General features: G+C 41.3%; 2 protein-coding genes across 7 annotated transcripts in view; one reads left to right on the top strand and one right to left on the bottom strand.

The window, feature by feature from the left end:
* rps6ka1 (ribosomal protein S6 kinase a, polypeptide 1) overlaps positions 1–19,095 on the bottom strand; it is a 56,964-nt gene extending 37,869 nt beyond the window's left edge. For 2 of the 6 annotated variants that reach the window (XM_080479895.1, XM_080479897.1), the window contains exons 1-2: positions 18,655–19,095; positions 5,089–5,133 (exon numbers count right to left, since the gene is read on the bottom strand). In XM_080479895.1, the coding sequence (XP_080336021.1) occupies positions 5,089–5,133; positions 18,655–18,801 (192 nt within the window). In that variant the 5' untranslated portion in view covers positions 18,802–19,095. Of the gene's footprint in view, positions 1–5,088; positions 5,134–11,652; positions 12,377–18,654 lie in introns of those variants that run through there. The other 4 variants (XM_080479896.1, XM_080479898.1, XM_080479901.1 and 1 more) reach the window with 3 other exon arrangements.
* Positions 18,058–25,803, top strand: part of cnksr1 (connector enhancer of kinase suppressor of Ras 1) — a 32,015-nt gene continuing 24,269 nt past the window's right edge. Inside the window, exons 1-5 of the mRNA XM_080479893.1 lie at positions 18,058–18,544; positions 18,730–18,851; positions 20,402–20,559; positions 22,357–22,559; positions 22,945–23,029. Coding sequence (XP_080336019.1) covers positions 18,800–18,851; positions 20,402–20,559; positions 22,357–22,559; positions 22,945–23,029 — 498 coding nt within the window. The 5' untranslated portion in view covers positions 18,058–18,544; positions 18,730–18,799. The remainder of the gene's footprint in view (positions 18,545–18,729; positions 18,852–20,401; positions 20,560–22,356; positions 22,560–22,944; positions 23,030–25,803) is intronic.

Below are 25,803 nucleotides of genomic sequence, written 5' to 3'. Positions count from 1 at the left end.
TTGTTTTTAGCCTATAAATAATCCTACTACGGTCGGGTGTCAGTTGCTTTTGTAACCATGGCAACTAACTCCCCTCAGGCTCGGGGACTAGCTGAACTTCTTGAGCTAAGACAATAATTCAAAAGTTGCCATCTGTGGTAGCAAAATGTGAAGCCCGCCTAAGTCTCTGTGGTATCATCTTCACTATAAATCACCATATAATATTATATTTGGCATTTCTTGAGTACCTTTGATGCAAACAGGGAAAGAATATTTAATATGGAAGCAATTTATAAACATTGCTGGCTGAACTGGCAGAAAACACATTCAGTCATAAAGAATTATTTCATAAGTCATAAGGAATGACACACTCCACACAAACCTAATTATCCTCTCATGTCCATCTGGTAAATTTCTTGTTTCTTTTTTTTTTTTTTTTTTTTCTGTACAGTGTTTTAGGTGAAAATGTTCGTGGTTCAAATCCGCGTTTGTAGGCCGGTCAATGTGGAGTTTGCATGTTCAGCCTGTGCATGCATGGGTTTTCTCAGAGTACTGGTTTACTCAATGCATGCAATCAAGACGAACCGGTGACCTTTATATATTCTTCTTTCACTCAGTAAGGGGGCAATTCACTCAAGCGACGCACAACCCTGAAATGGATAAAGCGATAGAGAAGATGGATGGAGGAATGAATTGATCCCTGATGACAGTTTGTGGGTTGTTTGCTGCTCTTTGCAGCCTGTTGCCAGTAAAAGACAGACCCACGTTGTCCTGATAGTTTGATGAGACACATGCGTCTTTCATTAAGTGACTTGGCCTCCTTATAAAAACTACAATTTCACATGAAAGACTATTGTAACTTTCTCAAAATCAGTAAGCCAGGCTTAAGATGCGTAGTTTGCTAAATAACAGCAGGCTGATTTACACCCTGCAGGGTGAGACCAGATTTGAAGTGCGTCAGTCAAACGGGGGCACGGCCGTTTTTCATTTGGAAAAAGCAGCAAACAAGAAAAGAGTGAAAATGTTTTTCATCGTGCAAAAGAAAAAACGACTTTGCCAGAACAACCCCCTCATATTTTTTTTCTAAATCACAGCCTTTTTCTTTTCATCAGCTCCATGAATGTAAATGATGTGCTCAGTTGAACGAGAAAGCCCTGATGCAAGTGTAAAATCTGATGGTTTCCAGTCTGCGGTGGGCTATTAATTGTCAATCTCTCTCTCTTGTTAACAGTTAGATGGAGGTTTGCCTCACAAGTTCTCTGTTCCACATCTCTCTTTGGGTTTTAATTCATCTCTCTCATTGTCAGACCTGCTCTCTTGTGGGTTATATTGTGGCACTGTGATGGAGTTAAATGTGGTAGAACAAAGTCAAACAATAACTCGTGTCACATCAGTTCTAGAGGAGAAGATCAACGAGGCTGATCTTGCTCCGAGAGAGCGGGTTTGCAGCATTCCGGCTGAATAACTCGTTCAGGTTCATTCAGAAAATTTCAAAAGCAAAAGGTGCTTCAATTGTCTAACTGACAAGAAATGAGACAGGCAAGCAGAAACCAGCCTACTAATCCATTACCAGAGATCTAAAATGGCTAGTGCCATGCCCTACAGCCTCTCAATGAGGTCACACTTCCTTTTGTGAGATCTGCACAAAACAGCTGACCTCTCATTGCACACAATATGTAATGGGTTTTTTTTTCTTCCCCCCAGCCTAATAACCTTCTTCAAGCTCTGCTCTCTTTCAAGCTTTAACTGTAATATTTATTGTTTCAGCTTTTTGAGCAAACCTTCCTCACAGGCATCCACAAGGGCAATGAGACTGATGTGATCTGTTGCTCCAAAAAGGCCAAATGCCACATTTGTGTGGGAGCGGATCATTGAACGCCTGGCTTTCAGCCAAGAAGTAAATTGCTGGGTAATGTCATCTGCCGGCTTACGAGACAGACGAGTCAGGGACCCTCTCAGGTGACATCACTGCTGTCTGGTCATTCCGTCGATACATCTCATCACCAGGGATCATTTGTATCTTCCACTGTACTGTCGCACCAGAATCTCAGTTTTCTCCCTGGCTTTTATAGAATTGACAATTTAATGAGACAAGAAACTCTTTTCTTTTTTCGCAAATCAGTTTTAACGATGAAACTGAGAAGAACACACTTCCCGTCAACACGATTTGGCATGCATAATTCTCATATCCATAACTCTGAGACCAGATATTATTTTTGAATAATACTAAAACGACCAGAAAGGAGAGAACTGGAAAGAAAGGCACTCCGATGCATTAGCGCAAATGCGTACTCGTCAATGCAGTAACCAAAACTCAATCATTTACAAATTCACTTGAATTTGAACCTACACGAAATCTCAATGTATTGAGGATCTCTGATAATATCATATTTATATTTACAGAAAACCTTGTTTTTGTAAAATGTAACATCTAGATTTCTATATCTTGACTTTCTATCAAAAGCTGCACATCTATAAGTTACAAGTTGCTTGCATTTGAATATTTTAGGAGTAAAACCAAGCAAAGATCAGGGAAATGTCCGAAATAAAACTTGATGAATCTATGTTTTGTTTGTCCTTATTTCCCATCATCTCCATCGCGTGCTCCAAAGATTATTCTCGCATCTTGTGTGGGCGTCAACGTCGCCCTGACTGGAAGGCACCAGATTAAAGGATTAATCTCTGAGTGAATCAAAAGGGACGAAAAAACAACTGATTACCTTATAAATGCAGAAATAAACAATGTGAACAATGAGGCGGACATTCATCTCCAGCTTAAGAGGTGAGATCAGGTCAAAACAAGAGGTGACTTTGTGGCTCAGCTGAAGTTTATCATGAGACGAATGGACCCAAAAAAAGCATCAGAAAGGACAAAAGAGTTGATGCTCACGTGTTTCTCCCAGTGGTGTAGTGGTTACCACCGTTACCTCAAAGTAAGGACTGCACAGATTTTACTACACCAAGGGGTCGGGGAAGGACGAAACATCTCTTTAGCCCTGTGGGTGTCGTCTCCAGAAGCACAAGAAGGACTTAACATCATCACCCCAAAGAAATATCTTCTCAAGTTTTTTTTAACGTTACCTTGACCACTAAAAAGTACTCTGTGACCTTCCTCAGAGTAACTGCTCCCTGTAACCCCCCCTCGCTACCTCTGCTCCTCCCATTAGGTCTGCTGGAGCCAGGTAACTCCCAGAGCTCGAGTAGAGAACAGCAGCCATTATCAGATTTCCCAGCATTTAAACGGCAGCTCGGTATTGATCGCCGCAGCGCCTGGTTACAACTGCCCTGCCTACGTGATGCCAGAACAGTGTGGGGAAGAGGTCTTCCCTCAACCCAGCAACAACCGGCATCTCAGGGTGATGCATCCAATACGAGACGTTATTTAAAGATGCATTGCTCCTTTTGCAAGTCAACATCCGCCATCATGTGTTCATGTACTGTATATATCAGTGTTGAGGAAGCAAAAAGTATACTGCAGAACCACAGGAAAAAGAACAACAATAAGCACCCTGTTCAGAGGACATCGTGCTTAAAAAGGATTACATAAACTAACATATTACTCGAATATTCCCCAGTCAATTAACACAGCATGTTCTGCACATAAACACAGCGCAGCCCAGGCCGGGGTGATAATTGAATATCATCGACTTTTAGCTGAGGCTCGGTGTGATAATATGATTGTTGGATGCATTTGTACCGATTAATGCAGACCCGACGTGTTACCTACCATTATGTTTCAAAATCCCGTTTCACTTTCAGTGTCAGGGTTTCTAAAAACGAATTTACTCTAATGACAGCCCGCTGGCAGTTATTTTTAAAGACAGAGCAAAATCTGGTCTGATGTTAGTCAAAATAACACAATCTGATCATGCTCTGAGCCTTTTGTCACAGCAGTAGGTCTCTAGTTTCTGGAAGGGAAGATATGATTGTGATAAATACATTTATTGGTCAGTGGAATAAGTTTATATTCTATATTGTAGTGTCTAAAAATAAAATGCTTTACTTATATTGTGCTCTAAGTTAGATGATTTAGTCTTTCAAGTGTGAAGAATCATTTTGTCAATGAACTATTGAATATAGTTGAATTTGGCTAAAGTATTAAATTATTTAATTATACATTGTATAATAAGAAGAATTTGAATATAGTAGAAAAATTAATGTTAGTAATTCCAACAATCATGTATAAAGTAAAACATTTGATCTTATGAGATAATGTAATATTTTGAGAAAGTGTGTTTTCATGCCTAAGATAGGATAATGACTTGCTTGAATATAATAATATGATTGAAATAGCATTTTTGTGATGTACTGAGGCATCCGTCTTTTTTTTTTTTTTTTTTTTAAATCACCATCAAACGTTAATGGCTCTGACCGGCCTGGCCCCTCAGTGCCGACTGCTCTCACTGAAACCCTTCTCTCTCATCCCACTCACTATTCTCTCCCCGAGTCAAAGCACATTGTTCACCACAGAAAGAAAAGACGACATGCTCTTTTGAGCCTCCTCCCCTTGAGACAGAACCCAGGAAATAAAAGAGGCTCCGCAAAAGGGAACATTTCCTCGTCCTCTGGTACATGACTGCAGAGTAACAGCGTACAAGGGAGGAAACGAGATCGCATTTCAGTGCTGGACAATAAAACGCGGAGGCCATCCGGCAGGACGAAAGGGCTGACTCAATGATTTTTAGTTTCCGTTTATGTATGTGCGAGCTTGTGTGGACTCGGTGTTGTGGACTGTGATGCGTTAGCAGGCCAGACGAGGACAAGCATTATGTGTACCACTACTGTCCCGGTCTATTGACGTAGACGCTTTGCGCAGTAGCTCAATCAACCCCATTCAGACGTTATTCAACACCCTCGGAGGGCTGTCAATGAAACTAAATTAATAAATCAACGCAGTCCGCAACAGACGAGCAACACAATTTTCTCTTGCTTAGATAGAGGGAAAAAGTGCTGAGGATTAACATTTGCATAACAGTTTTGCCTTTGATGGAATTTTGTCCTCTGCTACTGACAAACAAAAGCCAAGTCCTCAGAGTAATGGATGGATGTTAAGCTGCGTGGATTTTGACTCGCATTCTTTGTGCGTCATTATGTTGAGACGCCACATACCTTGAGAGCAGACGAGTCTCCATCCTCAGTAGTGCTTTGGCCATTCTGTCAAGAAAAAAAAAGAAGAAAAAAAGCAGATGTGATAAACAGTCAGTGCGTATGACAGTACATATATCAAATGTGTCTGTGTGTACAAAGGAGGGAGAAAGAAAGAGAATCAGGGAATATTTGCAAGTCTGCGTGGGTGGCAACAGTCCACTGTATCCAGCACTTTGCTCCTCTAACCTAATAATCAAAGACTGACACACAAATGCACATCCTTTGTGGGCTTCCCAGTAGGTGCAATCGCTATCATTATTTTAAAAACAATCGTTTGCCGAGGGTTATTGGAAAACGAACAAGCCGTTCATGCATTGGATGAGTTTCATTTTGCTGCACACGGGTGAAATGACGAGTAGAGGAATCTGTAAGATGTTAAAAAACCATCCCAAAAAAACCCCAACAACAACTGGAGCCATTATGATGTCAAGTCAAATTGAGATCACTCGCCGTTATCTACGGGAAGTCTGCGGAGGGTGGCCGGATGCAAAAATGAAACATGAATAGAAAGGATTGACTCGCTGACTCATGAAATTGTGTGAGAGACTCACAACTACACCTTTTAGAAGTCTAATATCTAAGAGGCATTATTTCTATCGTTCTGAAAATTACAAACTCCTCTCACTTAGCGTCTAATATTCATAAAAACCCCCCCTGACTTGATCAGAATAAATCCTCAGTTTAATAGTGTTGACTGAATATATGAATATATGACTCACCTCAGCATTTGTTAATAGCATTCATGACAACTGTTCTGTTGGAAATTGAAAGGCTTTTTTTTTTTGTGGATTTCTTAGATTTCTTAAACACCTGAAGAAATATTCTCCACAATTTCTTTTCATTAATCACACATTAAAGCTTTTATAAATTTAAATGATGTCCTATCGTCTGAATACTAAGAAAAAAAAAGACCCTTGTATGGGCAAAGCTGCATCTTCACAATAGATTTAGCAATGACTCTGTTCGTGTCTTTCAAACCCACTCCTACAGCTCCTAATGAAGGTCTTTTGTTGAAAATTTCTAGCTGTCAAGCGCACGCTAACTTGTTTTCACAAGTTGATGATGTACTGTTGACTTTAAAAGGACTAGAGTGGCAGCCTTTCCGTGATGAGTGGCGTTGTCCCACTGACACATGTGAAAACAAACATTGTCACTGCAACAATCAAAGAAATACACCCCCCCCCGCACCCCCAGTTCAGAGGAACATGTTTCGCAAGTGTGAAGGAAAACCCAAATAACCTCCCGCCACCCCCCACTTTCCTCCTCCCTTTGTTTTTCCATTACAGTGGGGCGACCCCGAGGTTGTCCACTTCCTCCGTGCCTTCTTCCTCTTCCTCTACCTCGAGACGGCACAAAATAAGACAGGCAGTCCACACAAAAGGCAGGCTTAACAAACGCTGAACCAAAAAAAAAAAAAAGGCTCAGTCGGGATGGAGGAGGCACAGGCAGGGACAATATGTGAGATTTGCCACGTTCTTGTCTGCATTAAAAAAAAAAGAAGACAGTGGATAAAGTTTGCAGCCCCCAATCCCTCACAACACATCCTGTCATGTGCTGCAAAGGCTGGATGTGTTGGCTAAATGGATGTACATCCCTATTTTCTGTTAAGCGCTTTTCTCCACCAACAAGGAACGATCATAAATTGAAAGGGAGCTACAACTCCAGGCATTTTTTTTTACAGACCACTGTTTGAGCTGTTTTTAAATCGTGATCTCCAGAGAAGCAATTCAATTTAGCCAAAGTGTGCCAGTCATAAAAGTTACAGGAGTTGTAATGCGAGGTCACATGGGAGAAATCACAGAAATGGAAGGAATTTAGTGACAAGGTGCAGCTTGGAGTCAAGCACAGATGTATTTAAGGAGTGGTGACTTAAAAAAGGAAAAAAAAAAAAAACCTAAGGGAGTGACTCAGCGTGTTATGGTGGAGTTTGCACACAAATCAAAAGGATTTCTCACCAACACCTTCTGCTTTCTGTCGCATTACCATTAATCATTTGGTCCTCAGTGGGTATCAGCACGTGTGGTGAAAATACAAAGCGTATGACTTCAACTGTCAGAGCTTGTGTGTGTGGTCAGCATTGTCTTCCTGACATCGCTGCTTAACACATTTCAACCTCATTAGCTCTGCATGGCTGATCCAAGTGGCCCAGTTAATGGTGCTTTCCCCCCACTGGGCTTCCACAATGACAGCACGGGCATGCACATGCACACAAATAACCACATGAATATGCTCCCAAGGTGAATACAGCCATAAGCAAATCCGACTTCCAAAATCAGGAGAACATAAGATGATTCGAGCTGTGAAAATAGTGAATGCATTCATGGACACAGGACTCGTATATGATCGGACAAAGCAAACAGCCTCAGCGCACCGATGGTCTATCTGCATTAGATATATAAAGGCAGGTTTTAAAAAGCATGATTAGATGCAATGCACTGTAGCTAGGCAACCAAGAAACACAATAACCAATCCCTTTCTTTGGGTCCGTAATACTATCTGACAAAATTTCTTGTAATCTCATCAGCCAGTGAATATTGACAGCTTGTGGTCAGCGCCAGAAAAAGGACAAAAGCTATTTCTATTTAGTCGTTTTCAGGGTGGGCTAAATGATTTCTCCCAAACAGCAGCTGCAATAAAAAAAAAGTGCAGAGGGAAGAAATTGGATTTAGCAAGACCCAATCTGCAGCACTTTCCTGCAGGTCAAGTCTTGAGTTTTTGGGATGGATTACATTTTAACTCTCACAGTGAAAAGGCGGGAACCCACCAGATCAACGGTGAGGTTGTGTTATCACATGCCCACTCAGTCTTCCTCCACTCCCACGGCTCTGCTCAGGTGTTCAACAGGTCACACCCTGATTAGCTGCAGCTGAGCCAACACACACGCACACTCGCACAAAAAGGCACGTATGTGAATAGAACCTGGGTGCATGCATTCAGACACTTGAAACCGTGCCCGGCTGACCACGCCTGGCTTATAAACATGGCGTGCATTGCACACATTGACCCGACTTTCTCTGTCGCGAGCGAGACTTATGTAACCCCTATCGTCGTATCTATTCTTTCAAGAGGGCAGAATTTAAATCTTATCTTGAAATGTCATATAGGGTCACAAGTTACTCAACAGAACTTGACTTTTATTTAAGTGCCTCTATATCAACAGTGGGCAGTTCATTTTCTTGTGGGGCCTCTTGGGAAAACCAGAACTGCCTCAGACCGACATGACATTACTTGAACTCACAGCTGCTACATATGAATAGATACTGTATATTAATAAAAAGCTGTGAGTTTGATGGTACTTTTCCTGCTAGTGTTTGTATTTCTCTGAAATTGATAAATAAGTTGTTAAATTTGGATTTTTGTTAAAAAAAAACAACTCTATAATCCTGCTTTTTGTTGGCGAGTAGCAGGACGAGGATTGTTTACCCAGCAAGCAAACACAGTTAAAAGGAGTGACGGTACGCCCACAAGCATAAATATTGCACGTCGGAAAAAAAACCCTGCTTTGATTAAATTCATGATTTCCTATCCAGCTTAAGTACCATGTGTGTCCCACCAGCTGTACGAGGCCTGGGTCTGCTCCACATACTGTACACTGGGTACATTACATTAGAAGTTCACCATGATCACTTAATGTCTAGTAACAGTGATGGTTCAGGCTTGAGTGACTCCATGACTCCACTGTGTGTGAGTATATATATATATATATATACATACACACAGACAAAGCATGACTCAGAAATGTTGGAAAATAAGGCAAAAACCTAAACATGACAGTGTTGGATACAGTCAGTAGTGACTCAACTTTTACAGGATCAGCATATTTGCTCAAGAGTCTGTATCAGAGATGATTCACCCTGGATAAGTTCATTCACAACAGATATGGCTTGGTGATGAATAGAAAGCTTCAATCAGACAAATATTTCTCAATAGCGCACTATCCACATGTTTGTCTTCCTCGCTTTGCTGCGGCACCAAACACAAAAGGCAGCTTGTAGCAGTTTTCCATTCATGACACCTATCGAGCACAACACACACACACACAAACACACACAGACAGACACACACAGCGACTGATGGGGATGATGCATCACTGGACATCACTCTCCGCCGCGCGTCTTTACTTTTATGAAAATGAGTGGAGCGATTTTATACTGCAAGATGAGGTTTTTACGCTTCCATCATTCACTCTCCAAATCATTCAAATATCTGTCGCTACCATCTGTCCATACGGTTGGTTGGACTCCCATGATGGCTGTGCCTCCCTCTTCAACATGTTCACTGGCATGGCCTCCGCTCTCACTCACTCTTTCTGCTCAATCAATCCGGACCCTGCGCTGTCTATCTGCTCACTGCCACCAGGAGCCCAAGTGTGCAGCTGACTGGTAGGTTGGTGACAAAGACAAATGGCAACGTTCCCATTCTGACTGGCAGCGATTTGTAGGAAAGTCAAATACAGACACGAGACGTCGGAGGCCATAACTGATATATATGAATGAACCTACAACAAAAGCTAGAGTTTACCATGCATATATGATGGTTTTTTTTGTTTTTTTTTTGTCAGGAGTCGCACAGGAATTGTGTCTATCACACTTCGAAAAGGCAGGGTATTTTTTCACGGTATTAAACTTAGCACTGTTCACAGGCTCTGCATCACCATCTGTTCGGCCGCGATATGCTCCACAGCCAACTCACACGGTGCAGAACGCTGTAAATAGTGACGTCTGCGGAACTAACTGTGTCAGAGTCACACTTTTTAAGCTGCAAACTTTCCAACCAATGCACAGATTTCCAATTTCTCGCATTCTGGTAATAGTATAATTTACTGTTGCAACCTGAAAAAGTGGAATCAAAACTTGATGGCAGCCGTAGTTTTCATATCATATCACGTCGTTCAATTTGCGAAGTCATGTCAGACGGCGCATATTAGAAGTCTAAAGAAAAAACGTCAATTTTTCGTCTGATGCGCCTTCTCTTCTGAGCTCCATCTCCACTCCCATCAAATCAGAATGATTATCTAGGCCAAGAGATAGAAAAATGAACCTAATTTATAAATCACGCTGGTCTCTTGTGAAGCTGATTAAGGACACTTCACAGAGCTATTCATTAGTGAGATCACACACGCACGCACACATAAACACAGATATGGCACAGTCTCTTCACCCTATTAATTGGCAGACTAATTCATAGAGCTCAACAACCCTTCACAGTCCATACAAGATGAAAATAAATGAAGGTAATTAAAACAGTTGTGTGTCCCAATCCTGGATCCGCTCCTCATAGCCATAATGCGAGAGCTGAATATTCATGACGCAACCAGTCTGTTCAAGGGGCAACTTTAGTGTTTATGAATAATGATGCCGCATCACAGTAACAAGGATGCTGGATAACATGATGCCCACAGATGTCTCCCTTTTGTGCTCATCTTGAATATTTGAAAAAAATAAAATAAAAAAAATCCTGTCTTTTTAGTTTAACCCATCCAACTGCAGTGCTGTGATTACTTTTTTTTTTTTTTTAATTAATGTTATGCAGCTTTTGTTACAAACACAAAATTAAAGTTTAGCATCACTGAATATTAAATGCACATGGATGAAGTTTTATGCTCTGTATAAGCCTCGACATTCCTCTTTACACGACACCACAGAGAAAACGGTGACAGAAAGGGATGGCGAGCCTGTATATTAGATTTCAGACGGTTCTCCGGAGGTCTTTTGGCTTTGAAGTAAAGCTGCTGAAGTCTTTTGATGACAGACTATCTCAGGGGTATGAAACATATGGCCAGAGGTCCAACCTGGCTTGTTGGATGATTTTGCTGGTTTAAAAATGACACAGACAAAAACACATTAACAGGAGACTCTGATGATGTTAGACACAAGCTTATTTGAGACACAAAATGTGAGCTTGGGGGCAGTTTCATACTCCCAGTTGAAATACATGTTTTCAAGGCTAATTGAGAACAGTAAAATTATGTGGATGTGATCGTCTGTCTCTGTCCGTTTTTGCTCAGGGATGGACTGGTGACCTGTCCGGGCTGTGCTTTGCCTTTATCCATGGATTCAGTTCCATCAACCTTTGACCCTGACATGAATAAAGCAGCATAGAAGATGGACAGGAACCACAACTTTTTTCATAAAATTAACAGTGATTACTCATTTATCCACATAACATTGACGCCACAAAGCCAATGAGAACAACATTAAAATGAATGTTTCAGGAACCTAAACACCAATAAAGACATGAGAAGTAAAGTCACGTGACTTTGGACAGCCTACTCATCACATTTTTAAGTGACCCCAATTGAAAGTGCAGTTGTAGAAGCAATAATGAACCTAATCACTATGCTGACAACAACCACAAAGACTAATCTAGCAACAACTTTCAAAATAAAGGAGCGCTCAATATGCTTACTTCAATTTACCTGAGCAACACTGATTTGGTGTGTCAGAAAAAAAGAAGAAAAAAAAAACAGTGACAAGAAAAAAGGGCCAAACCATCAATGCAATACAACAAGAACAGTTGATTTACCTCCGTTTCAAGCTGCACTAGTTCCATAGTGGGCCATGGCTCCGCGATCTGTGCAAGCGGCATTTTTGCAGGATTGGTCGGCTCCCTTCAGCTTGTTCGAGTGAAAAATTGGTCTTTCCAGATCTGTCGGCGCCGCTCCTGTCAAGTGCACTTCCGAGAAGCTCCTTCCTCAGGTCCCAAGTCCAGTCAGGTCAGATTTATCAGCACTTTGCTCTCTGCACGCTCAGGAAAAGGCGCACGTAGACGCTACACGCCAATAGCTTTACAAACAATAGTAAATCCCTGGATTTGACTTCGGTGTTTGGTCACTTCTGCGGATTTGCTCAAAGTAGTAATCCCGTTGAAAATAAAAAAAAAGGAAGAAGACACCTACAACCCCCCAAAACAGTCGAGTCTCTCCAGGTACGCGCGTCTTCGTTTCGTTGGTTTGACAAGAGAGGAGCGCAGTGGCCACAATGTGATCCAAGCTCCAGTAATCAGTCTGTGCAGGAGTCTAATGCCACCTAAAGGGAATTAACCAGAGCCCGTGTTTGTCTTTGCAGTCGACGCTTTATCAGATCTCCACGTCTTCCTCTTTCTGATTGTGATTTCTCCAGGTCGGCGAAAGGAAGACTTCCCCCCTGCGTCCACCAGCTCCCCGACACTGTGCGATTACGCGCAAAGACCTCAGTGTGGCTCTGTAGTACGAGCGACGCTCCAACTCGGGCTGTTATTGGCAGAGTCCAACGGGGCTTCATCCGGCCCCCTTCTCATCTTGTTCCCGCCCAAGTCTGAGCGCGCCATCATCTGGCTGAGACCCGAACTGCAAATACGTAATGCAGATTGGCGCTTATTATTAATGGAGCTTTCCTTTGCTGCGTGTGTTTGCAGCAGGTGCATCAAGGGAGACTCAGAGGGGAATTTCCTCAATGACCTGCTGTTAAATCACTGGACTAACATGGGGTTACATAATGCCTCCTAATATATGTGCACAATAAATGGACTGGAATTGGAGTCCTGAACTGACTATTCCAGTAAAGAGTGGCACTGCTTCCCCATGATATATTTGTTCTTGAGTATACATTTAGAGCAGGTTACTTTTAGACCCACAACAGCACTTCCTCCAGGTCTAAAAATGACCCACGCTGTTGAAACAATTACATAACAGTTTTTGATTACACAATAAATGTGATGTAAAGACAACGGGAGAAGGGAGAGAATAGCCTGGGAGAGACTTGAATCAAAGTCGTGACCATGGGCGGGTTTGATTCTCTCCGGACTTTACGTTGATGCAGCACTCTTTTCATTGAGAACCGCTCTCATAGAGGTCCTTGTAATCTTCAGTGATATAATACGCCCCGCCACTCTCAGCACTTCTCTGCTTCATTCACTGCCGAGTGCATTTTGCGCTTGGCCAGCCTATTTGGTTACTATTGGCAACTGGAGGGCAAAAAAAAAAAAAGAAAAAGAAAAAAGAAGAAGAAAAGAAACGCCTTGCTTTGTGGATTTGACAAATATTTGATTCATATTACGGGGAAGCATGTATGACATCCATCATCAAGACAACAATGGGAAACTAGGTGGAATGGGAAATGGCTGTTGCTTCACGGATGCATTCTTTAACTTTACAAATCCAAAACAGTGCTACTGCATGAAGCCTGTACACCATGAGAACTAGTCAATGCCAGAGCTTTGCGACAGGTTAAAAGACTGATGATGCCTTATTTTTGTGTAATTGCATATCATTTTCTGTGGGGTTCAGACTTCATTTGCATGCAGCACCTGGACTTTTTACTTTTTTATCCACACCTCCTCATTTAGTATGCTTCTTCATTCATGCATCCGCAAGTAAAAAATGATTCCACATGCTCCTCCACAAACAGGGGACTGTGAAGCAAGCCAGTGTAAAGAAGGTCATGTTAAATTTTTTTCTATTTTCTATTGATTCTGTATCATCAAAGTGCAGTCATTGGGTGAGATTACCCTTCTGAGCTGGAGAGTTATCCATCATGCTCGGCTTGTGTGTTATATACCAAGTGACAATGGTGCAAAAAAGACCATTAACCCTTTGGATAAACAGTGACTATAGAGGAGAAACTCTGACTTCTGTGCTCGTGTCTGTTATTTATTGCAGCCATACATAAAAGATTATTCTCTTTCATCCTCTTCCCTCTCATTTTTTCCTGTCCATTATGTGCCGGGCAACCACTGTTCTCTCCTCTCTCATCCTCACCAAGGAAACCACTCCACTGATGCTGAATGTTGTTTTTTTTTTTTTTTTACTTTTATGGCTCCTCCTGCGAGACATAAAGAATATTGTGCTTCCACATCTGAAACTGAAAGGTGTAACTGGTTTAAATAAAATATAGAGAAAGCGTGATGAGTTTTGCCTAATATGAATAACCGTTTCCATTCAGGTTCATATTTAATGATTAGTAATGGCAATGAACGCTAATAAATAATATACAGGAACATTTCAAAGTAATAGCAAAGTAATACGGCAAAGTTCATTTTCTAGGTGAAGTCAAACTGTGAAACTTCCAGATACGTTGAACAAACACTGAAACATATTAAGCCATGTTTTACACCTAATTTGTTTTTTTTACTTTTTCAATTATGAGAACTTTGCACCTCAAATATGTTCGATTTCAGAAGACCAGATGTTTCATTTTGCATTTTTTATTATCTATATTCACACTGAGCAACTGCTAATTTAACATTTTGTATTTCTGCAAACAAACGATGAACTAAAATCTAACAAAAGAGAGAAAAAATATTGTATATGCATATTGTCTTTATCATATTGGGCTCTTGAACAGGGTCCAGCGAGCGTAGACTACGTACGTTTTAAAAAGCAGATTGATATTGACTAACACACGAGGCTTTTGTTGCACTGCTCTTCTGAATGCGATCAGCCTCTTCCTCTCTTCTGAATTATACAATACCAGAGGTGACCGCGATGACTCAGAGGTGTCCCCCATCTTAAGACTCCAGGGATAACCTACCCCCGCCCCCGGCTCGACACAAAGCATCATGGGAAACATGACTCAGTCCAGCGTGTCCGGCATGTACAGTCAGGCCAGACTGTACATGGGGTATTGACACAAGACTGAAATGTGTTTGTTGGGGAATTAAAAGGAATCCAAAATCGTTAGATTCAGTTTTCCTGCCTATCAGGAAAACTGATGCAAAGACAACACTGTTGTTGGACCTCATTTTCAGTGTGAAGAGGGAGCGTGAAGTTGAGTATGCCAAAGGAGAAACAATGAATCACAACACGTAGTGATTCCCTGTTCAGCCCAATTAGCATGCAAATGCATGCATACTCCAGCTGTGAAGTGGCTGTCAGGCTTTGATAGAGCATCTAAAATTTAAGCTGTTCCTTTATTACTCTACCATTTTATCATTTGTCATTTCTATTAGGTCTTTTTTATTTCCTCATTCATGAAATACACTGTAGTACGTCTGTGGCCATTTTTGTCTTGTGTTCATATTTATGATCATACTGTGTACTTTAATTGGTTCTGATTCATTTTTCCTTTGTTTGAAAAAACCCAAATGGAATTAATTTGTGTGACGACTAACCTGAAAGAAAGATATAATGAATAACATAAGATTAAATCTATTGAATTTATTCCACAAATACCAAAAAGTAATATTTTGTTTAATATTTAATTTCTTTAACTCAGTATCATCCAAAGTGAGGAAACATGAAATGCTTGTAAAGTAGATTGAATGCAGTTTATGCAAGCGCAAGATGTGTATTTAATCCAGGGGATTAATTTGTTGATGCAACAGACACATAAGCATTGGGCATCACTCTATCTCAAGAGCATTGTGGCATTAAAGCCATGCACAACAGATAATGGACGTTGTACTGATATTGTCCGCGCAGTTTATTTAATCCAAACATACTTCATTTCACTTCTGAATCCAATGCTTGGGGTGTGTCGGGTTTCAGCACGAGCACTTTCACATCTTTGACAATGATTTCTTTTTAACCGAGTTGGCTGAGCAGCGATCTGCAGAAGAGGGAGAACCGCATAGAACAAATTAATTAGCAGCTCAATGATGGAACAAAGGTAATTAACCAAACTCTGCTGACCTCCTGGAGCATGAGACGATGGAAAACTAATGATTCAAAATCATCCCTGGCTCCGTGCCATGAAAAAAAATGAGGGAACAAACACTGGTATTGTATTTCAAACATCAGTGGACTTATCATTTGTCAGAGAAATGGCTCATGGGGCAGCAGATGAACAGGGATGGAGGCATTGATTAGTCATAAAAATCGGCAGAGTGAGGGGAAGAGAAAGGGAGATGGGAGTTTAATGTAGTTTTCTATTATTGGTCGTTAGCTGCTTATGCTCTGTCAAAAACATTATTCTTTGCAGTTAAAAAAAAAAGTACACTAGTACTGGCTTACATAATCCTCTGACTGAAGGAAAGGGTGTGCTGTTATGCAAAAACAGCATGTTGAAGCTTGAATTTGTTCCTCAGGTATTTGGGTAGGGCAGAGTGGCAAACACGGCGTCTTCATAGGAAAACAACTCTGACACCAAGGTCAGGAGCAACACACGTCCGTGTATTGGCAATAATGACGTTATACAATTGTTTCGGTCATGAGAACTGGATCAGGTATTGAAGCATTTTGAGCATAGAAGCTGAATGCTCTAAATATGTTTTGTTTCTTCTGAGTAAAAATCCACCAAAACAGAAATATTGTATTATTACATATGGCGCTGCCAGTCCTGGAAGAAATCACTGCATTATGTGGCACTCCAGCAGGACTGAAGACCTGAAGCAAAAAAAAAAAAAAAAAAAGAGCAGGATTTCACAATCCACTGGTTTTCCATTATCTAAAATTGGGCTCCATTTGTCAGGCTGGGGGAGTCATGCCGTACATTCAAGCTCAGTTATTTTCCACTCATATCTCACAAAGATTCAACAGAAGATGAATAGCAGCTCAGTCACCATTGATTGTGTCAATTTCATCACTCTCTTGTAGGGAATTCACTTTATATTAATCCTGTTTGGACCTTTAGTTCAACATTTCATGTCACAGTTAGATATTTGTCAGCAGTTATTCCACAATATTTTGTCTACAACGAAAATACTTACACGTAGATCGAAGCTTGTATGTCTTATGGAGCCATCAAGTCTGATCATATATATGTTTGACTTTTCCCCTCTGGCTTCTCTTGATTCAAAAAGCATGACAGCAGGGGGTGCCAGATATCAGAGGGTAGCCCTTTGATGACTATAGCCTTTATGTCAGGCCTTGCCCTTTATGGCTGGACAACATTAAACAACAGTTATTGTTGGAAACCATGGAGATCACTGTGATACAGCAACAATACGCTTCTCAGGGAGCTGACGGCAGAGTTTCAATCTCAAAATCTCTGAATAGCCATAACGATAAGGATGATGAATAAAGTCATTAGCAGTGTGATCAAGCACTGAAATTAGTCAGAGTGTAATGTTCTGAATGATAGTCTCCTTTAAAAGTGCAGCATTTAAAGGTTATGTCACATTTGTGCATTAGCTGGAAGTATCGAGGTGTTGTTGGTTCCAGTTAACATGTAATCCAGCTCTATTGCATTTATGTCAACAGCTTGGAGAGTTGGAAAGCAACCAATGAGTCAGAGCTGCCTAAATCAAGAGCTCCAAGTTACCCATGCTGTGTACTATTCAATCTGCATTTCTTTTCTGACAGCATTGAGGACAGACTTATTAAGACTAATCATAAGAAGACTAGTCATCAATGAATTGACATCATCACTATTTCTTTTTTTAACTTGTTGTTTTTTTAACACAAGCATTTTATTTAATTTCGTGATTACTTAACATAACAGGAGCTCTGAAGCTCAACATTGCAACTGACAATGTTTTGGACTGTATCTGGAGAAAAAAATAAGGAGTAAAGTTGAGCGTTTAATTTCTAAACAGGCTACGTCACAAAAAATAACTCTAAAGCCAAATATCAACCTGTTTTCACATTAGTTACTTGAGAAAATAGATGAATCTTTTTTACATTTCACCTCAAGTATGTTTCCTCTGATTATGGATGTTGTAACTACTGAGTCAGCAGAAATGCAAATTAATATATGAGGCAATTATACCGATGGGTCAAAGGGGAAAATGAGTCTTAGAGATGGACAATGGAAATGATCCCAGCTCACTCGACTGGACAGGTCACCAGTCCATCAAACACCAAACACCAAACATTCACACACTGACATTCACATCTACCTAATTGAGTCATCAGTGAGCCTCAAATGCATGTTTTATAAACATTGGGAGGAAACCAGGAGGAGCAACCATGAACAAGCAAGATGAAGTTGCAAACTCTGCCCAGAAAGTCTGGATTCAAACGGGTCACCATCATGCTGTGAGACTTACCACTTCACCACTGTGCAGGAAGGAAGCTTTTCTCAGGAACATTCCTGACAGAAAACACCCCCACGTGCACTTGGTAAAGAGGATTAGGCCCGCCGCTCTGTAAAGAAGCTATTTTCTCCCCCCTTCTAGACCTCTATGTGATAAATCATGAACATCAGGGGAAGCTGTTAAAACTTCGCTGATAACTGTGTTTTAAATGTTTCTGAGGATCATCACTGGTTACTTGTTCATTAGTTTTTTAAAAGAAAAAAGAAGAAAGCCCACAAGGCTGCAGCCTTGGCGCCTCTTTGATGCATTACAACAGAGGTATTGTTTTGTAATGCAGCGCACAGGTGTGACTGTTATGGTGCGCAGCCACATGCTTCTCTGCGCCGAAACGCCCCTACTTTTTACGCGCAGTGCGCATGAAACTGCAACTATGAAGGAAGTTAGGACTCCTTAAAGCTGCAGCACCTTTTTTTTTTTTCTTTTCTTTCTTTCTTTCTTTTCTTTCTTTTTTTTTTTTTTACAGGTAAGTGAAGGGGTGGTGGTGGAGGAGGTGGGAGACGGGAAGGAGGGGTCTTCGCACTGTGTGGCGCCTGACAGTTCAGCACTATTGGCTGACAGCAGGCGGACTCTTACCTGTACCTGCAAGAAGGAGTGCCACTCGTCATCGTCCGAGTCCAAATCGGAATCAACTTTTCCTCCTTCTTCCAGCAGCCCCGAGAGGTAGAAGTCTGCCAGGACCGCTTGGAGCTGAAGCAGCGACTGCACCAGGACTCCGAGCATGGAGCCTATAACGTCGTGGAGCGTGGAGAGAGTCAGCCAGTGGCTCCAAGGTGAGACACATTGTGCGCTCTTTTCGTCCCTCTTCCCCTCCACGCGTTGATCGCCTCTCAGGTACTTTTGGCTCCCACGGTAAAGTCAGAAATAGAAGGCTCACGCAAATCCTCTTGGAAGTGAAAGGTGGAGGTGGAATGAGGAAGTGGGGGAGAGACGCCACAGCAGTGCAGGTCGGATCGTTGTCAACAACAGTGGCATTCCCAGAAACCGAGGCCGTGGCTCTCTGTGCGCTTTTTCTGTGTGTGTGTGTTCTTTTCTAGGACATGTTGCGTTCATTGCGCACATTGATTTTGCCCAGAGGGTCATGTGAAGAGCACACTGCAAGAAATAACACGGAATAATGACTTCTCTGACTGGTTTTAGAAATCTATGTGACTTTTGGCCTCCAGCTGTTTTTACTGCATTAAGTTTTAATTGACTCTTATAAAAAAAAAGGTTGCGCGCAGTTTTGCGCAACTTTATGCTTTTTAATTAATTGTTGTTTTTTTTAGATGTTTGATTTTGTGGTCGCATTGTGGTGTAGTGGTTCACTCTCTTCTCACAGTGAGAAAATTTCATGTTTGAGTCTGATTGAGGCACTTTCTGTGTAGTTTGCATGTTTTCCCTCCGGTCTTCTCCCTCGGTATGAAAACATACATTTGAGATTAAAGTTGCAAGCATAAAGTTAGTCTATAATCTGTCTTTCTGTGTTTGCCCATGTTTGGAGGGGTGCACCTTGCCTTTTGCCCTCCATCAGCTGTAATCAGCTTTGCCCCACATGACTCTAAATAAGATCAAATTCTGAATGGATGTTACATTTATTCAACATTCAAATCACAGATCAAGCTTTTCTTTACCAAACATATAACCAGTGTATCAAATCTGATGCCTTTTAACAAATAATATCGGCGCTCCCCACTGACATAGCATTTCTATCATTATGTATCTTATCTTGCAGTTTTGTCACTTTTGTAAAATCAGTAACGCAGGTTTTCTGCTTTACTCAAGCGTGAACTAAATACTTTTTGCATCACTGACGTTGAAGGGTATTGTAATAACACATTTAATACAGAGTGTCAAGCACATGTGCACTTACTTTAAAGTGGATTTCAAGCAGGAGTGGAAGTAACAAATGACCAAAACACAAGTCAAGGGATTAAGAAGTTTGTTTGGGTTCTTTCGCTAGAACTTAAATACAATTTACACCATGTAATCTGCTTTGCTACTTTCAAACTCTTTAGTCACTATTGACAATGAAGTCAATGCATGCATGTCAATACTCTCAGATGATTTTGAAGAGTATGTTTTGACACAAGTATTTTTTATATTAAAGCAGTAGTCACATGTTTAGTACTATATCCACCTGTTTTTGAGTCATCACTTTTGGTGTTTAAAGTCATAATATGTGTAGGTAAGATATTTTCTGGGGCAAGATGTCACATTATGTAGTAGAGCAGTGGGTTTCATGCTTAGCTGTGATATTAAAGTTCTTAATGTGCATTTCATACTATGGACTGTTGCCAATTGCTCTTGTGTCGCTTTGTGTTCTTTCCTGCCCTGTTGCCAGGTCTAGATGCACCCCTGCATCAGTATGCAGTCTCCGAGTGGCAGTTATCAGGTCTGGATTTGCTCCAGCTGACTTCCAGGGAACTGGAGGGGTTTGGAGTCCAAAAGATTGGGCACCAGGAGCTCGTCCTGGAGGCTGTGGAGAAACTCTGCTCTCTGGTAAGTGATCAGCAATAACTGCATCTGTTTGTTCAGTATATGTGTCCTTGATGCACGCTAGTGATGTTTGAGGAGAGTTGTGGCCTTGATATTAAATGAGCAGTCATCTCTTTGGTTTTTGAATATTTTTAGACCCTGCTCTTGTTTGCACAGTGGAACCAGCAGCTGTTGAACAACCTTTGGCAAATCCGGCCAGAATACACAACCAGTGCTTTTATTACCATACAAGTCCAGCTTCATTGAAACCCACAGAGGCTTCACGAGCATGCAGCGCCTCTCCCCACATTGCTCCCACTTCAAAAGCCAAGTTCCTTCTGTTGATGCATATAATTTGCAAATATTAAGTTTAGTTTTTTAAGTAAACATCAAAGGAATTGTCATGGTTAACCTGCAACCAAAGCAGAATGAGAACACCCAAGTGTGCAACAAATAGGCTACTTGACATGTGAGTTACTTGCAAATGTTTGTAGTGATTATAAAAACATGTCCACTCTCCCATCTTTTGATGTCTAGTTAACTACAGTCCTTGTCTGAGTGAGTTTAGGAGACTTTAAGAGCTGTGTTGCTATTTGTGCATGTGTGTGCGTGTGCGTGGGGGTGTTGGTGTGTTACCAGAATGACCTTTGTTTAATTGGAAGGACTAATTGAGCAGGACAGAGCCTGGCAAAGTTCCAGCTCTGGTGGCATAACAGCCTGCAGACATCGGGCTCAACAAGCTTAAACTGCTTGTTGTCGAATAATTGAAACAACTGTAATACGCTGACTGTAACACTTTAACCGTTATGTGTCTGAATGAATGAAAATATCCGTCACATAATAGAAGTTACCTTGAGTACAGTGTGTACGCGGTCGCATGTGTCTGCCGCACTTCCTCTCATCCCTCCTGGACTTGACGCCCTGTGAGGCACCAACACTGCACTCATTCATAAAAACAAGCATCAGATGCTCACATGGAATAGACCAAACACATTCAAGGGCATGGTTACATAATTAACTACTATCGTGTTAAAAAGGCCTTGAAAGACTCATAGCTGCTTGTTGACAGGGTAATTTTTCCAGCTGGTTCATGCGAACCAACAAAGCCCGGACAGTACGAACCTCTTGACCACTGATGAGAGGGTCATAGAGACATAATGTGCTCCTTCTGCAGTTGCTTTGAAGAGTCACGCGTCCTACTGCTCGGCAGAAGACTGTTAACAGGCATATTAAAGAAGCATGAAAAAAGGATCTTTAAACATGTTATTGTTTTTTTTTGTGTTTTTTTTAAAGTCTTGCTGGAGTTTGATTTGGTAGTTATGAGAATACCATGTTTGTTATCTTATATGTGGTATTGGGCTCTTTATACAAATAAATGTCATCCCTGGTTGTTTTAGGCCGAGTGGTTTAAAGTGCCTTGTGGTATTAGCTATTACATTTGTTTGCAAACTTGCAAACATTAAATGGAATAGCCTGATAATCCTAGTTTCCCATTATATTCTGCAGCGCGTCACTATAAAGGTCAACATCATTTTTTTCTCACAACAGGGCGACTCACTTTAGCTCTAGATAAACTGGGATCTTTTTTAAGAGCAGATTTTTTTTTACAATCCAACATCAGTAGTTAAAGTCCGACATTGATATCTGACCAGGGGACCAAGAAGAAATAGAATGTAGATTTATCACATATGTTCTCTCAGTAGTTGCTTCATACCAATGAAATACTCCATAAAATTCCGCATATTTGCATGGGGACATGGCGTTTGTTCAGCCTTCGCTATGTTTTAATTTGATTAAATTTTGGTCTTGGTGATTTTTCAGACGTATGGTATGGGTGGAGAGAGTCTGCGCGGTCTGACGGAGAAGTTGCGGGCCGTCGCTCACACACTTCAGATGGGCATCCAGAGCCGCTGGCGCTTGAACTCCTATGACGGTCGGAGCCAGACCAAGATGCCGGCTGGTATCCTGCAAATTGTAGTGGAGCTCATCACCTCGGCTAAAGGCCTCTTCACTTTGCTCAACAGGTTTGTAAACAGGAAGTCATCGCTTCATCTGTGTGCTATGCAATACTTGAAATCCTGTTTACTCTGCACGTGCTTTGGAGTCAGGATTATACTCTGCTGTGTTTCATAAATATGTCGCGGGTCAATTGTAGCATTTCTCACTGTAGATCTTGGATAGGAAAGTTGTGGGTTAACACTTAAGTGTCTCCTTTACATACAATATTTTACTTGTCGTTTAGATGCTTCCAAGTGTTGTTTTTCATTTTGAGTGAGTTTCCAATCTTGCCAATTTGTTTATTTTTTTATTACTGGTGTCAAGTCAAACCATTTACTTGCTTGTAGTGAATTTCTTACTACAACAATTACTTCCACACACACAACATTTTTATATGTTTGTCTTTTCCAGACATCAGTTTTCCCAGCTCCATGGATATACGACCAGCACCAACATATTCACTTACTGCAGAGAGCTGGGAGACATCGTGCACAAGGTGGGTAAGCCCAAAGCACAAATCCTTTCTGACTGTCTGCCTCAGCAAAACATAGAGTTAAAATGCTTTTCTTTTCTTTTCTTTTTTTTACGCATGAATAGGTGAGACATTTCATCTTAACAGGAACCGTGTGAGCGTAAACCATATTTTTAGTGATGTTGTACATAATGACCTTCCAAAAAGGAAGTAAAACCTGTTCAGTAATCGGATGTTTCTGGTAAAATGAGGCCCTGAAATGAAAGAAGCACAAACACACTCCCTGTTCCTCCGCTTTGCTTTAGTAATGCATTTTCTTTTTTTTTATCTTTACATTCCTGGCATATTTGGAGGCGAATGTACCTCGAAGAAGCTTAGGTTGAATGGATTGATGAAATAAAGGACTGGATTAATTTTATTATTTTGTCTGGCTCATCTTGGTGCGGTGAATTGTTTAGAGGCACCCGGGTGGGGACAGGATATTCACATTAGGACTCTCTGAAGAGATTGGAAAGCCAAAGCTCACAGGTAAGCAGGGAGGACAGGCTGGGATATGTTGCCGTGCCTGGGGGAGGAAGGTGGGAGGGAGAGAGTAGAGGGCGGAGTGGGAAGAAGCAAAGGGGAAGGGAGAGACAGAGGGAGGAGGAGACTTCAGAGTGGGATCTAACCGCCACTGTTAAATGACTTTTGACTCCTCGGGGAGTGTGTATTACAGAGGGCAACAGGCAGGGGGAGGTTATTAACTCTGGAACGGCAGCGTGGGGACATTATAGATAAAGAGAAGTAAAGAAGCGGTGGAGACAGAGCTGCAGGGGCAGAGAGAGAAGGAGATAATTAAAGAGAGGTGAAGGCATTAGGCTGTACAGAGAGACTGCGGGTGAAGGAGGGCAGTGAGTATTTAGAGCAGGTTATATATAGTTTTCTATATCCTCCTTTGGACGCCGGCCCAGCACCTCAGGTACAGTTCTCTCCTATTTGATTGGATAATTCTCCACAAGGTGATGCTTTTAGTTACTTGGCTTCCTAATATATTTCAAGGCTGCTCTTAAAAGTGCATTTCTGACATGTTTAGCAGGGATTTATTCATGTAATCACGCATTTGCTTTGAGGGATTATAGCAATATAACTCATTCAAACGTGATTTTTAAAGTGTTCAACGCGTGCAGGATTTTCAGATGAGGGTTCAAACTTGCGGTCTCCGTGTAGTAAATTGATCGTGATGTTATCGTAACAGAAGGAAGTATGGATTTCAGAGCATTTCTTTAGCTTGCAGACTATGAAATGGTGTTGTGACTACATAGTGAGTCATAGCTGGTTGTTTTCATTCATTCTTAACAGGAGGGGAACCGAGTGAGTGATCGGCAAGCTAAAATCTTCACCTCTGCTATTGTTGGATGCTTTCAAAGGCTGATGGTGGTTTGTTCATGACCCGCTATTGTTTGTCTGGCTCCTGTTTTTAAAGCTGGTGCAGGTGTTTTAAATAGTGCAAATATTTTAAAGCAAAAGGTTTGGAAGAACACTTTGTACATGGCTTTAGGGTAAAAATGAAAACAATTACTGATTTAAAAAAAATAAAAAATTCTACGTGCCTCTTCTCAACTGCACCCACTGAATGAGTTTCTGTGCTTTTGATTAAAAAAAACTAATGATGATCGGTCGCATAATGTCACATCCGACAAATCGCCTCTGACAGGTGCATTGAAGACCTTTAAAGATCTTCAGAAGCAGTCGCACATCATCACCTGACAAGAGAAAATGAAAACTTATCATGTTCCCGTGTTCAGGCCTCATCATCATGACTGTCATCACAGCATTATTAACCTGCAGGAACACGCTGTGCTAACTTGGTAGCATGTACTGTGCTCTCAGCCAAGTCACATCAGCTTATGTGTCTGTGTGTCCGTATCGCACAGCAATCACGTCAGCAGCTTAGTGTTGCCATAGCTTTCACGCAGATTAGCCTGGTCATGGCTTCTTGAAATTCGCTTCTGGCTAATTGGAGGCGACGTCATTCCCGTCTGTGACAATCAGTGTGCTTTCAGGGATAGCCATGACGTGCTATTTTCTTTCTTTCTTTCTTTCTGTCTAGAAAAGTGCCTAATAGCAAAGAAAGGACTTTTATTTCCAGTGTGTGTGTGTGTGTGTGTGTGATTTTTTTTCCTGACACCCTGAGGGGGATCAAGGTCAGCAGTCAGCTGCTGTTGTTGGGAATCCTGCACTGAACTTGTCAAACCTCGGTTTCACAGTAGCACAGTCTCAGTTTGCTTTGAAGCAGCCAAGCAGCAAGCAAAGTCCAAGAGAGAAGGACAGAGCGAGAGAAAGAGAGAGAGAGAGAGAGAGAGAGAGAAAGAAAGGGGGCTCGCTGAACCCTGATCCTGGATCGGATTGCAGTAAATTCAGGCACTTTATACTCAGGTATGTGAGCTTGATGGTGATACTATGAAGGAAGAAGAAAAGGAGCTTCTTCTTTTTTTTTTAACAAAACTTCTACATCTTGTTTAAGATAAAAATATCAACATGAAAATGTAAATGTAGTATTTCGGGGTGTCATTTCTATTTGAAAAAGCAACTACATTGTTTAAAATGTGTCAGCTTGGTAGTCTAATGCAGCAAAAATCTGATAAATATAGAAAGAAAAACCTGCTGTCAAATGCTACGAGCTTCATGTTTTGTGCGTGTAAACTTTAAATTTGAGAGACGACGCGGACACTACTGAACTGCAGGGCTGATCTGAGCGACAAAGACATAAACATGAACTTACACTGACAGGGAGGGACATAAAGCAGGATCTGGTTTTA

Source organism: Lipophrys pholis (genome assembly GCF_963383615.2).
Source record: "Lipophrys pholis genome assembly, chromosome: 14".
NCBI lineage: Eukaryota > Metazoa > Chordata > Actinopteri > Blenniiformes > Blenniidae > Lipophrys > Lipophrys pholis.
Note: the sequence above shows the minus strand (reverse complement) of the source record. Positions and strands in the feature narration are given on the sequence as shown.